Below are 13317 nucleotides of genomic sequence, written 5' to 3' on the forward strand. Positions count from 1 at the left end.
TGTTGTCTGAAACTATGTGTTTCGATTGTAATTGAGGTGTTGACCAATCTCCACGGCTTTGAATCAGTTGATTTGGTTCAGAAACAGTGCATTGAGGTTTTGGACTCTATTTTTTTCTATTGGTTTCATATGCTTTTTTCTTTTTCTAACTTTAATTTCTAGGTCTTTTTATCCCATAAAGGCCTTGCGGCTATTATAATTTCTCAAGATTTTACCGTCCAATATAAGCAAAACTATGAAAACTTTGTTTCATGGTTGTCAAATGGCATTGCTCCGTGGAAAACAAAGCTGATCTTTTACTCTTAAAATTTCCATGAAATTATTGTTCATCCTTCTTTCGTAACTAATTATGTAAGATAAATTTTTTTATCTTAAATGTTTTTGCCTGATTTTTTAAATGTAAATTACTATCCAACAATAAGTTTTTTTCTTCTCTTTTTTTCGACTATTCTCCACTTTGAAACTTCTCTCTTATGGAGCGTTATCTTTCTCTATTTATATGACGAGTGACCAAAATTTTGACATAAAAGGAAATTTTATTGTATATTTTGAAGGAAATGAAGAGGAAACAATAAAAATTTATAAGCATCAAGAAGAGAGAAAAGTTTTTATTTTTTGGAGTAACCGTAGGAGAAGGGACTAGGGAGAAAGAGAGAGAAAAAAAGGTAATTAATAAAGGAAGTAACAGAGGGAGAAAAAGAAAATAAAAAGATCAAAAAATAGAGGACAGAGCGGCAGTCGATAATAGAGGCTTTTTAGATTGATTGAGAAATGAGAGGGATTAAGAAATGAAAAGAGAAAGTTAAAGAAGATCAATTGAAGGTAAATAAAAACAAAAAAGTAAAGAGAAATAAAAACTTATTTCCGGTTTTTTCTCTATTAACCTTCCCCACGCACAGAATATATGACATATTTTCTTAAAAATTTGATTAAAAAATGTAGTTTATCAAAGCTCTAATTCTACTAATAAAATTTATACTTGGATTTTATCAATATTTGTAGTTAATGTTTTATTCATATTGTTGAAATTTTTTCCTCTTTTATATAAACTAATTATAGATTATTGTGGTTTTTACTATCGCGCAAAGCACACGAAGCGAGAGTGCATGGTCAACACACACCTAAAACGCCTATGTTCCGCTTGCAGCCTGGCAGGGGCAATTACCATATTATTAATCGATCGAAACGTTAATACAACCTTTTCTGATCCCGCTGGAGGGGAGACCCCATATTATACCAGCATCTCTTTTGGTTCTTTGGTCATCCAGAGGTGTATATTCCCATTCTGCCTGGATCCGGTATCATAAGTCATATCGTTTCTACTTTTTCGGGAAAATCGATTTTCAGGTATCTACTTCGACAGGGTACAAATATCTAAATTTGATATTTTTAGATACTTTTTCAGACCTATTGCCAATATTAAGTAGTCAATTTTTTCCTTTTTCTCGGGCCGGCTTCATACATTCTATTACTTATAGAAATAGTCGTAGGCGTAAGGAAGATTTCTGATTCACCACTTGGACCTAAAAACAATCTACTAAAGATTTTTCGATTCTGCCGCGGGTATTTTATTTTCTTGGATCTTATCTAGTTACCTTATATAAGCGAGGTTGTATAGCATATCTATTTACATAATAATCAGTCGGTAATACATAAATTCTATTTAGACAATGGTGATGTCTCTCCTCGGGGAACAAACTTTAACCACCAAAAAAGGAAATTGAACACCGATGATGAATATGTTACCAAATCGTATGAACCAAAAAGCTAAGGTTCAACTGAAAACATTTATGAGGAAAAAGAAATAAAAGAGAAACGATTTTGTTTTGGGGCTATCCCTCCTTCTATTTAGTGGCTGAATTAAGTAAATAAGGAATATCAATTAAAGAAAACGAAGAAACGAAGCCGGAGAAGAGAAAAAAAAAATATCAATTAAAGGAAAATGGATGAAACAGAAGATATTTATGAAATTTAAAGAAAAAGAAAGAGAAACGAACTTTTTTCAAAGAAAGACCTTGTAGTATAATAACTTTCTTAGCGATTATTCCTCCATTTATTTAGTAACTGAAATTAATCCGCGACACATCTGCTGCTGATGAATATATTGCCAGCTTTAATTTTCTTCATACTATCATTACACCATCATCCTAATTGTTTCTTCCATTTTTAAATCACAAAATAAACCAATAATTCAATGGCATTGATCAAGATTCAATCTTTTTGTTTGTTCTTCACAATCTTGATTCTTTTCTCCCTTTTCCCTTCACTATCATCATCATTATCCCACCATCATAGCCGCCGCCATAGCCAAAGTTCACAGCTGCTTCCCACTATTTTTCGTCCATCTTTTTTCACATCAACTGAAAGCGGCGGTGAATGGGTTACTTTACAAGAATCAATCGGCGTCTCCGCCATGCACATGCAACTTCTCTACAACAACAAAGTCGTCATCTTTGACAGAACCGACTTCGGCCCTTCTAATCTCTCCCTTCCCGACGGCAAATGCCGCTATAACGACGAGGCCCTTGACGTTGACTGCACTGCTCATTCTCTCCTTTACGACGTTTCATCAAACACTTTTCGTCCTCTTATGGTTCAAACGGACGTTTGGTGTTCCTCCGGCGCCGTTAATTCTGACGGCACACTTATTCAAACTGGTGGATACCATGCCGGCGACCATAAAATACGTTTATTTTCACCGTGTGATGACGTTGACCACTGTGATTGGACTGAATTACCGCAGAATTTAACTGTCCAAAGATGGTATGCTTCTGATCATATATTACCAGATGGACGTGTGATTATTGTTGGTGGAAGAAGAGCTTTTAGCTACGAATTTTTTCCCAAGAATGTGAATGATAGTGTTTTTTATCTAAAATTCTTGAAGGAAACTACTGACCATAAAGAAGAGAACAATCTTTACCCATTCTTGTACATTTTACCCGACGGGAACCTTTATATTTTTGCAAACCAAAAGTCTGTAGTATTGGATTATGTGAATAACAAGATAGTGAAGGAGTTTCCGATGATTCCCGGCGAGAAAAGGAGTTATCCGGCAACTGGGTCGTCGGTAATGCTGCCTTTACGTTTAACCACCGGTGATTCAGCTCAGAATCCGGTGGTGGAGATGATGATTTGCGGCGGCGCGTCGGGTGGCGCGTATATTAAAGCGCAGAAGGGTGTGTTCATGCGGGCTTCGAGCACGTGTGGGCGGATGAGGCTGACAGATCCAGATCCTAAATGGGTCATGGAGGCTATGCCTATGGGTCGGGTCATGCCCGATATGCTGTTGTTACCCACTGGAGATGTGATCATACTGAATGGGGCATCAAAAGGAACAGCCGGGTGGGAGAATGCATTTGACCCGGTACTGAACCCGGTTCTTTACAGCCCAAACGAACCCGACCCGAGTAAGAGATTCAGTGTTCTCAACCCTAGTACAATTCCAAGAATGTACCACTCATCAGCTACCTTATTGCCAGATGGCAGAATATTAGTGGGTGGAAGTAATCCTCATGTAAGGTATAACTTCACAGGCGTAAGGTACCCTACAGAGTTGAGCTTAGAAGCATTTTCGCCGCCATATTTAGCCCCACAAAACTCTTATCTACGCCCTTCAATCCTAGCCGTAGAGGGACAAATCAGTGGTTTCCTATCGTATGGTCAGCAATTCTCCATCACCTTCACTTTGGGGTTTTACCAGCCTGAGGAAGAGCTCATGGTAAGCATGATTGCACCCTCATTTACTACACACTCATTCGGGATGAATCAGAGGTTACTGGTTTTGGACATTTTGGAAATTGAACAGCTCTCTATGTTTGCGTATAAAGTTACGGTGGTTGCACCTCCATCACGTAATATTGCGCCTCCCGGATATTATATGATTTTTGTTGTTCATCAAAATGTTCCTGGTCAATGTGTTTGGGTAAGGATACAGTGACCACTGCAGAAATGTGAATTTTGCTAGGCGTGGCTTATTGAGGTTACAAAAACAACATCTTTTGGCATAGCTCCTCTTCTTCTCAATGTATTTGCAGCTTCATTTCTTTTCCTCGTCTCAATTCATTGTCGTGTCTTGCAGATCTTTTTTCTTCCCTTTTCTTCATTCCATTATGTTTTCTCTTGTGTTCTATATTTTTCTCTTCCGGTAATTCTTCTTCTTTCAATACTTGTTAGAAAATATGAGACTTGAACATAGTATTTATTTAGTTTTATAAATATATATATATTTTTTAACTATGAAAAATATAGGAACAATTTTTGTGCGTCAAATTCTCCACACTTAAATATTTGTTCGTCCTCGAGCAAAGGAAATAAATAACATAGGTAAAATACTTTTAAGCAAAATCACGAGAACTTTAGGCAGAAAATTCAACTAAGACCAACTCACAAATGTAATAACTTTTAACCATACTCATGTTCACATATTAAAAAATTATTATCTAATCCCAAGTGTATATTACGAATGATGAGAGATGACCACATTATATATAGTATCGAATAAGGAAGGACATAGATAGAAAACTCTCACTCTCAACAAAGAAGTACATCATATTATCAGAAATTGTCATAAGCTTGACTATAATGTGATTCTTTACTAATGTAGGAGACTTCATGCCGGGATCATGCAAAACTTTACTAGGCTTTAATGTAGGTTTAGGGACAAATCATCATACTATATTATAAGTAGGAAGCCCCTAAATCAAAAGTTAAATTACGAAAATGTCCATCTAAAATGAATTGACTATTTTGACCTTCATAAAAAAAATATAATTAAATAAAGAATTTCAGCTACACAATTAGTATTAATGCCGGAGAGTCCCTTCAAATTCTGTAACATTCACCTTTATGCCCCGATAGCCTCTTCCCCTTCCTACATTGATGGGACTCTTTAATCCAACACTAAATACTAAAGAAACTTATCAAACCACGTTTGAACATTAATCACATGTCAAGTTTAAATAGTGAGAATTTTATGCTGATTAAGTGGAGAAAGCATGAGTTATTTACACCTCTTACTGGATCATTTTTGTCAATTCTTATATTTTTGTGATGTATCCAGTTGATAAATTCGAAAGTCAGTGCAGCCACCTCTTGAATATAAACACTGCAGACATTCTTCTAATGGTTAGCCTTTTTTTTGAAACTTCTCAGTATTACTTATTTTTTCTCCTTATTGTCTGCTTATGGTAGTTGAAATTGAAAATAAAATGGCAATAGTTATTATTTGCAAATTGAAGTGGTAATTAATAAGTTTATTATCAGACGCATCACACTTAATTTTTCATTCTTAAAACCCCATGTCTAATTAATCTTTTGCTTCAATTACTTAGTTCCAAACATGGAGTTCGAATTAATTAAGTTCTAAGTTCGATAATTCTTTTTCTTGATCTTGTGCTTATAAGTGTATTCGATGCCTTTTCATTAATAAGGGGAATAAAAAAGGAGAAGGGAAACACATTTGTCCAAGGAATTGGAGTACTTCATTAACTTGAATACTAATCTAATAGCATACGACTCTCTTTTTTTTCTGCAGCTAAAATTATAGCATATGACTCTAAATATTATTGTTCTTTAAAAAAGGACTCTAAGTAGTATTAAAATCTAAGCACTAATTTTTTACTTTCCTATATTTTATTGTATTTTGCTTGTTTTGACATTCAGCATAAAAGCTAACGGAAGTGATACATACACCAGTGAACTAGAATCATGTGTTTAGCAACTTATTTTCTTGTACAACGTAGCTAAAAGAACAGATCTTTTTCAGCATTTCATGAGTAGTTATTCTGCTTCTGTAAGAAACTGGATTAGCATGTTGTTAACTAATTTTATTTCTTTCTAGCTAATTTCCTCTCTAGAATATTTATGGCTACAAAGGCAAAAAAGTCTGTTACAAAAAGCCAGCAAAGCAGAATAAAGGCAAACTGATGTTAAGAATAAGAAGAAGAAGAAGAGAAAAGCTCTGGCCATCGTAGAGTCAATAAGCAGCATCCAAAACAAATCAATCCATTTATACTTTTTGGTTTTGCTTCACTTAATTAATTCTCTTGTTTATTAGAAGTAAAACAAATGCATTATTCCTTGAGAGAAATTTGCTGAATATAGTAACCATGTTGGTTCTTCTTTTCCATTTTTAGTTCGATGCAAGGTTGCTCAAATTGGCTATACAATTCATATTTTTAACTAATTATTGTATCATCATTTTGCGCATTTATTGGAATTTTTTTTTTGTTCTATTTTTATTATTGTTACTTAATTGGCATTTTTTGTAAAAACATCTTATTTTTACATTCTTTCGGAAAATATATATAGTATACACGAAAGAGTTTCAATTTCTATCCATATATTTGCTATATGGATAATTATATATTGCACTTTCAAAAAAGATACTAATGTCAATTAGTAAACAAAAAATCTTGTTATGATAGGCCAATCGTTCGTCAAAATGAAGCATAGTCCAAGAATATCGTCTATAAATTAGGTGAGATATATGATCATATAACATGATTGTACAAAAGTAAAATAAAAATTAATATAATTAGAAACATATCTAGCTAACCAAATAGAATTGTTTACCTTCACAACTCAAACTCTATCCAATCATTTTGAGCAGATAACTATATCATTTTCACCATTCGTTGTTTTCAGCTTGCATTTTTTCTCTTCAATATGTATGATATATGCTTGACATAACTTTTTAAATAATATTTATGCCATTTCAAAAGTTTATACTCATAATATGAAATAGTTATTAAATTAATTTAAATATTAAAAAAGTGGGAGCACCTAAGTCAAAAGTTAATTTACAAGAATATCCTTCAAAAGGTGAATGACCATTTGTCCTTGAGAAAAAAGAATTACCTTCTCATAAACTAAAAAGTCATTTATCCGTTTCTCATTTTTGAATTTTCCTAATTTATTTACAATTTAGCTTATCTTAAAAATTCTGGAAGTGACTCAATAAATTACACAATTAAAGGAGAAAAATGAAAAGACTTACGTTTCAAAACTTTTCATGCTCCATGAACTATTGATTTTTTAAACCTCTTAATTTTCTCATATAAATGAAGAGCCAAGGTAATCATAGTTTGCAAATTAAAGTATATTAGAACACTGAATAATGTTAGACAAATTATAGCGGAAGGTATAGCCTTGAGCTAAGATCCGCCTTCAAGAAATGCGGTTTCAAATTCGTAAACTTGAAAATTTTATTTAGCTTATATAAGCAAGCAGTAGCACAGTATAACTTCTTTTTGGTTGCAGAGCTTCTGTTTCTGTTTGATTCCTTCTTCTTCTTTTTTTTCCTTCTATTTATTTATTTATGAATCATTTCGTTTGATTATTATTTGTTCATTTTATTTATTTATTATGATTTAAACTGGTTGGACATACAGTTCTATGTTAACTATTTGTGAATTTGACCATATGTTTATTCAAAGCTCCTTATGTTATTGTTGTTGACTTTTTCATATTTTAGCGGTTATTAGGGTCATATTTTTCTGTTGAGCTAGAAGTAGAAATGAATTTTGGCATCCGGGAATTTTGTCTCAATTAGTGTTAAAACTAAGGTGGCTTCTTCATGTACATTTGCTTGTATATGTTGCAATTTTTCAGAGTGTGATTGATGCTAATTTAAATCTTATCCTGATAAATTTTATTTTGCTCTTGTTTGGTAGTGTTGTTATTGGCTTGCAATGAACATACTTTGTTGCTGCAGGATGACAGGTATCAGAAATTTAGCGTTTGGTGTAAAATGTTTGGGTTGCAACATATTGAAGATATTTAGATTATCTGGAAAGGGAGTACTTTTTGAATTGTTAATTTGTATGATATTTCTTTTTTGCATTATTCTTTAATTTTAAGCAATACCTACCTCATTATTTTCCCTTTCTCTCATTTATTTCCTTTGGTTGGTTTAACTACGTGTATTAGTTGGTGTCTTTATGATTTGTAGTACATAGCTAAACTTAAAAAAGTTACTTCTCTAGGGTGTTAAATTTTTTACAAAGTGGTAATACATAAAACAATGAGCAACTGATATGCGAAACGAAACATATAAGAATTATGCCATGCCTTACCCAATTAACTGGCTTTAATTCTTTCTAAATGTTATTATTTATTCTTTGGAATGGGGTTATAATCACTTGCTATTAAGGCTTAATTTGGTGTATAATCCTTCTAACAGATTTTGATTATTGCAGAGCATTCAAAATATCGTAAATGGAACAAATGCAAAAAACACTGTCTATAAGAAAATATTAAGTAGGATAAGATTGTATTACATGTTGCATCTAATAACACAAAAAATTAGCTCATTTTACATCATACATGCCTAACTAATTTTAGTTGTTCAAGATTTCAGGTTCAGAGTATATCTAATCATTTTTGCATTCAATAATCAAATCATTCAAATAGGCACACTATTCTTCAATCTGAGCTTATAATTTTTCTCTTCAAATTTTATGATACCCGTTTTACACATGTTATAATATTATTGATACTGTTTTAAAAGGTATGTACTGATTGATATAGAATACATGTGCAACGTATGTGTCCAAAAACTAATAGGATATATATAAGAGTGACTAACGTGTCCAAAACCTCGTAGGATATATATAAGAGTGACTAATGTGTCCAAAAACTAGTAGGATATATATATATATATATATATATATATATATATATATATAAGAGTGACTAACGTGTCCAAAAACTAGTAGGATATATATAAGAGTGACTAAGTCCCTTTGTATAGGGTAAAATTAGTTTACATTAAATGATTAAATGGTATCATTACACGTGGAACTGAAGACAGGTAGAAAGTAAATCGAGTAACAACCAGTACCGGGAACAACAGCTGCAATTGGCATCAGATAGACCTCGAAGGGAGCGTGGTCAACGTGAATAGATTAAAAGTTTGCCATCGGATAACATTCAACGAAGAATATTCCCTGGCAATAAATGGGCAGCCGTTGCATAGAATATTTGCATTCATGCTTGCCGCTACATATTCATCAATACCCCTTTATTGTCATTTAAGAGAGGCTTGATCCTAGGATCTTGTTTCCCTAGGTATATGATAAGTGGGAATTTTGACTGCTTATTATCACCTTTTAGCTTTTGTTTTAGTGCGAAAGTATTGAATTGTGTTTCCGAAACTAATAAAATTGTGCAAAAATGCTGGAATTTTGGTCTCCCGAGATGAAATCCGACTCAAAAAGGAGTGTTACGAAGCACAAGGCAATAAAGGGCGCAGAAGCACAAATGTGCAGTCCGCAGAAGAAATTGCGTACCGCAGAATTTCATCTATAGCCGCAAATCAAGAAGAAGAATTTAGCTAAACTTTGAGCAATGTGCGGCCGCAGAACTGGGCTAAGAGGCAAAGATCATAGAGTATGCAAAAAGACCAAGTCCAGGAGTCTTTGTGAATTGCGGACCGCACAAGAATTGTGCGGCTGTAGAAGATTGCCTTGCGACCACAAAAGATTGCCTTGCGACTGCAGTCCAGAAATGTGCGGCCGCAGAAGATTGCCTCGCGGTCGCAATTCAAAAATGTGTGGCCGCTGAACTCCACTTCTTGCCAGCTGAAGAAATCTGCGTACCGCACATGGAATTGTGCGGCAGCAGAACCTCCCGAGGAGAATTTTTGTCCGAGATTTTCAACCCTGTATAAATAGACAAGTTTCACAAAATTAGGTCAAGTTTTGAACATCTGAAGTTGTTGTAGCGTATTTTTCTTTACTACTTTAGGAAGTTTTACATTATTTTGGTCTATTTACATTAGATTTCAGTATTTTAATCTTCCATTATGAGTTTAATTAGCTTATCTTCCTTATTTTCTTCAAAACTCATTATGAGTAGCTAGACTCTTACTAGGGTTGTGACTCAACCCTAGTGTGTAAACCTTATGGGTATCTAATTTAGTGTTTGTTTATGATTGGGTGTTGATTATTTAGCTTAGTTCATGCTTCAGTTTTAGAATAAATGGTTGCAAATATTGATTCATGCCTATTTGACTTAGTCTCTACTTGAGAAAAAAGGGACCTAGTCTAGGATAACTTAGCTAACAAGGAATTGGGTCAATTGATAGATTGATTTACCCAATTAAAGGGTTCAACCTAGATATAGTAATAACCCAACTTGAGCTCTTATCAAATGTATTGGTTGATACCCATTTGGTCTTGAGAAAGCCAAATTGAGAAAAATAACTCTCCGACCGAGAAGTATTGAGTGGTAGTGTAGAGTTGTGAGCTATAATACACCCCAATCAATAAAATAAATATTAACATATTTACCCCATGTAAGGCCCCGTAAAATGTTACTTAAAAACCCGGAGTTTCGTGGCGCCGAAGTGGACTTATGTGTTGATAATTGTAGAGATCGGTTCAGACCTTTTGGATTGAACAGTGTGTTGGAGAGTCAAAGAAAATGTTTGAAAGTGCAAGGCATTTCTGCGGTCCATTCTGTAGTCGCAGAATTAATCTGCGAACCGCAGATCTACCGCAGACTAAAGTATAAATTTGGGCAAAATTTTTGGATTATTACGTGGTCCATTATGCGGCCGCATAATAATTTTGCGGGCTGCATAACGCCTCGCAGATCCAGCACAAACAAATTTCGAAGGAAAGTTCTACGGCGTATTATGCGACCGCAGAATAGGTCTGTGGACCGCAGACTGTTCGCAGAGTAAGGCAGGAGTACCCAGTTCCAGAGGACCATTATGCTGTCCATTTTGCGGACCGCATAAGCGTTATGCGGTCGCATATGTGACCGCAGATCTGCATCGGGGCTAAATTTATCTAATTTTTGACCCGACCCTATTTCGATATATTGAGGCAAAAGGCCACTTTTGAAGCAAAATACTGATACTTCTAGAAAGAGGAATTACCATAGAGTGCGAGGGGAAGTTCCTAAGTTTATTGATCATTAACTCTTGCTCAAAGTTGAAGAATTCACAGAAAAATTCACTAGGTCTTCATCCTAGAGGTAAGATTCTACTCCCTAGCCCTCAATTTTGTGATTTTACTAAAAATAGGTAATAAGAAAAGCAATTCTTGGGTGTAGAAGTTGTCCATTATGCATGCATGTGCTATTAAGGGTTGGGAAAAGAATGTTGAGCCAAATTGGGTAGACTTTGGGTAGTGGGATGGAGGAATCTACCATAGGAGGACCTTGAAATCATAATACCCACATAGTGTTTGATAAAATGCTCAAATGAGTTGCAACCATAAATTCTCTCCTAATTTGTGTTTAATTTTGCTATATTTCTAAATAGATCGAAGAGGCTGAGAATTCTGGAACATTGTAGTAATTTAAAAAGCTCGAGGCGAGGTATGTTGGCTAAACTCATCTCTTAGAATTGAACCCTACAATATCCTTGTAAGTCTCGAGTTGTTCATTATGAATTGATTATTCCGAATAAGCCTTGTGTTGAAAGATATATGTTCTATATGTGTTTCAATGTTCTTCTTATGTTATATTCTATTTGAAAATGTGCTCGAAGCATGGGTTGCATATCCAAATGTTATATCTTTAAGTCGTGATTAAAATAAAGGCTATTATGCCAAATTGTATAAGAAATCTCAATGTGTTTAGCATTCTTATTTGTTCAATATGTGGACTTAAAGTCTTAAATATAAATGCTCTGTTGTTGATGATCCGTGATAATATTTGAAAGTGAAAGAGATGAATATGAAGTATGAAATACGGCCAATATGCCAAGAGTGACATTGTGTTATGGCCATTGGTGCCAATGAAATGAATGGTATATAAAAGATAATGAAGTGAGTTGTCAATCCTTTAAATAAATAAATACCCTGGGAGTATTGTTAGTTACCGAGTAAGGGTAGGTTGAAATAGCCTAACCCCGAAACTACACGTGCCGGTGTAGGAACGAAGTGTGATTGTACCCCTTTATGGGGATGAGATTGATGTGATGAAAATATTTCCCTTTATTGGGATGGGATAATTACTAGAAAAGGGTGATGTCGATCCACACGACATTGTGGTGAGACGGCCTAGCCGGTCGGGTCGTGATCAGACGCCATGCCGCATACATGGTGGTGATTGTGCTTGAGATTACAATAAAAACAATGATTGAGACTGAGATAATGATTGTGATTGTGGTCGATGTTTTTGGGTGAGACGGCCTAGCCGATTGGGCCGTGATCGGACTCCGTGCTCAAGATCACAATGGTATATCGGTGCTAAGATTTCCCAAACTTAAAATATGAAAATTTACTTGAAAACTTGTCTTGCTTCTAATTTGATGTTTTGGTATTGTTTGAGGCTCCCATCGATTTTATGATTGTCCTTCCTTGTGTTGTCATTCATTCTATTGAGAAGGTATTTAGTCATTCATACTAGTACTATTCCATATGTACTAACGTTCCTTTTATCGGGGGCGTTGCATCTTTAATGGGTGCAAGTGGTTCCGCAGTAGGTGGCATTGATCATTGATAGCAGTACACCCTTTTCTCAATAGATTTTGTGAGCCCCACTTCATTAGGGGTCGTGTGTCTTTTGTCCCACATGTATTATGTTTTGAGGTATAGCTGGGACCTTGTTGCCGGCGTTATCATAGTATTTTGTATACGTAGAGGCTCCTTAAACACAATGTGGGTTGTATATGGGTGTTGGAAAAGTCAAACTAGCCTTGTTATATTTGAATCACTTGTTGCACTTTAACTATGATTGTGTATGTATTTTGAGACTATAAGATGAAGTGACTAATGGTAATGGAATTGACATTGTTCATGAAATCCGCTCAAGGTTTAATTAATGATATAAACGTATTTCTCTTTATTCATGGGTGAGTTGGGTAGAAGGTATTGTAAAGGCTTGCTTGACCGGAGTATCTCGGTTGAGCACCGGTTGCGCTCTCCAAGGTCGGGGCGTGACATCCCATTAGGCAAACATCTAAGTTATGGTCACAGCCCTAGGTCTTTTACCCAATTGGAAAAACTTTAAAAACATTTATCTCTAGTCTATTTCCTTTATCTTGCAACCGTTAGATTAACATTATAAGTAGAAAACAAAATTGTGTTATGGAAGTGCAATCTAGATAACCCATTTGCTTGCTTTAAATATATACTCCTAACTCCCATCATAACTCCCAGTGGATTCGACCCCAATTTCTAATTGGGTAACTATTATTGCATACGACCGTGTCATATCTCTTATTGAGGTATTTTGTGAACGTGATCAATATAGCTATAAATAGTAGGTTCAACAGCCATTGTAAGAGAGGGAATTCTTGGCAAATCATATGTTATATTTCATTCTCAAGCTCGATAAAGTAACTTTATTTGCTCTTTT

At 34.7% G+C, this 13317-nt stretch overlaps 1 protein-coding gene across 1 annotated transcript; it reads left to right on the forward strand.

Annotated features, from left to right (window-relative positions):
- The first annotated feature begins 2045 nt into the window (after positions 1-2045).
- LOC104090813 (aldehyde oxidase GLOX) lies at positions 2046-4082 on the forward strand. The gene has a single exon (XM_009595993.4). It carries the CDS (start codon positions 2195-2197, stop codon positions 3938-3940), a length of 1746 nt encoding a protein of 581 aa, XP_009594288.1. The 5' UTR covers positions 2046-2194; the 3' UTR covers positions 3941-4082.
- The last annotated feature ends 9235 nt before the right edge of the window (positions 4083-13317 follow it).

Source organism: Nicotiana tomentosiformis, chromosome 4 (assembly GCF_000390325.3).
Source record: "Nicotiana tomentosiformis chromosome 4, ASM39032v3, whole genome shotgun sequence".
Lineage (NCBI taxonomy): Eukaryota > Viridiplantae > Streptophyta > Magnoliopsida > Solanales > Solanaceae > Nicotiana > Nicotiana tomentosiformis.

Bases quoted from the DNA above. Each gene is read 5' to 3' on its own strand.
- LOC104090813 (XM_009595993.4), top strand. From the start codon at position 2,195: ATGGCATTGATCAAGATTCAATCTTTTTGTTTGTTCTTCACAATCTTG.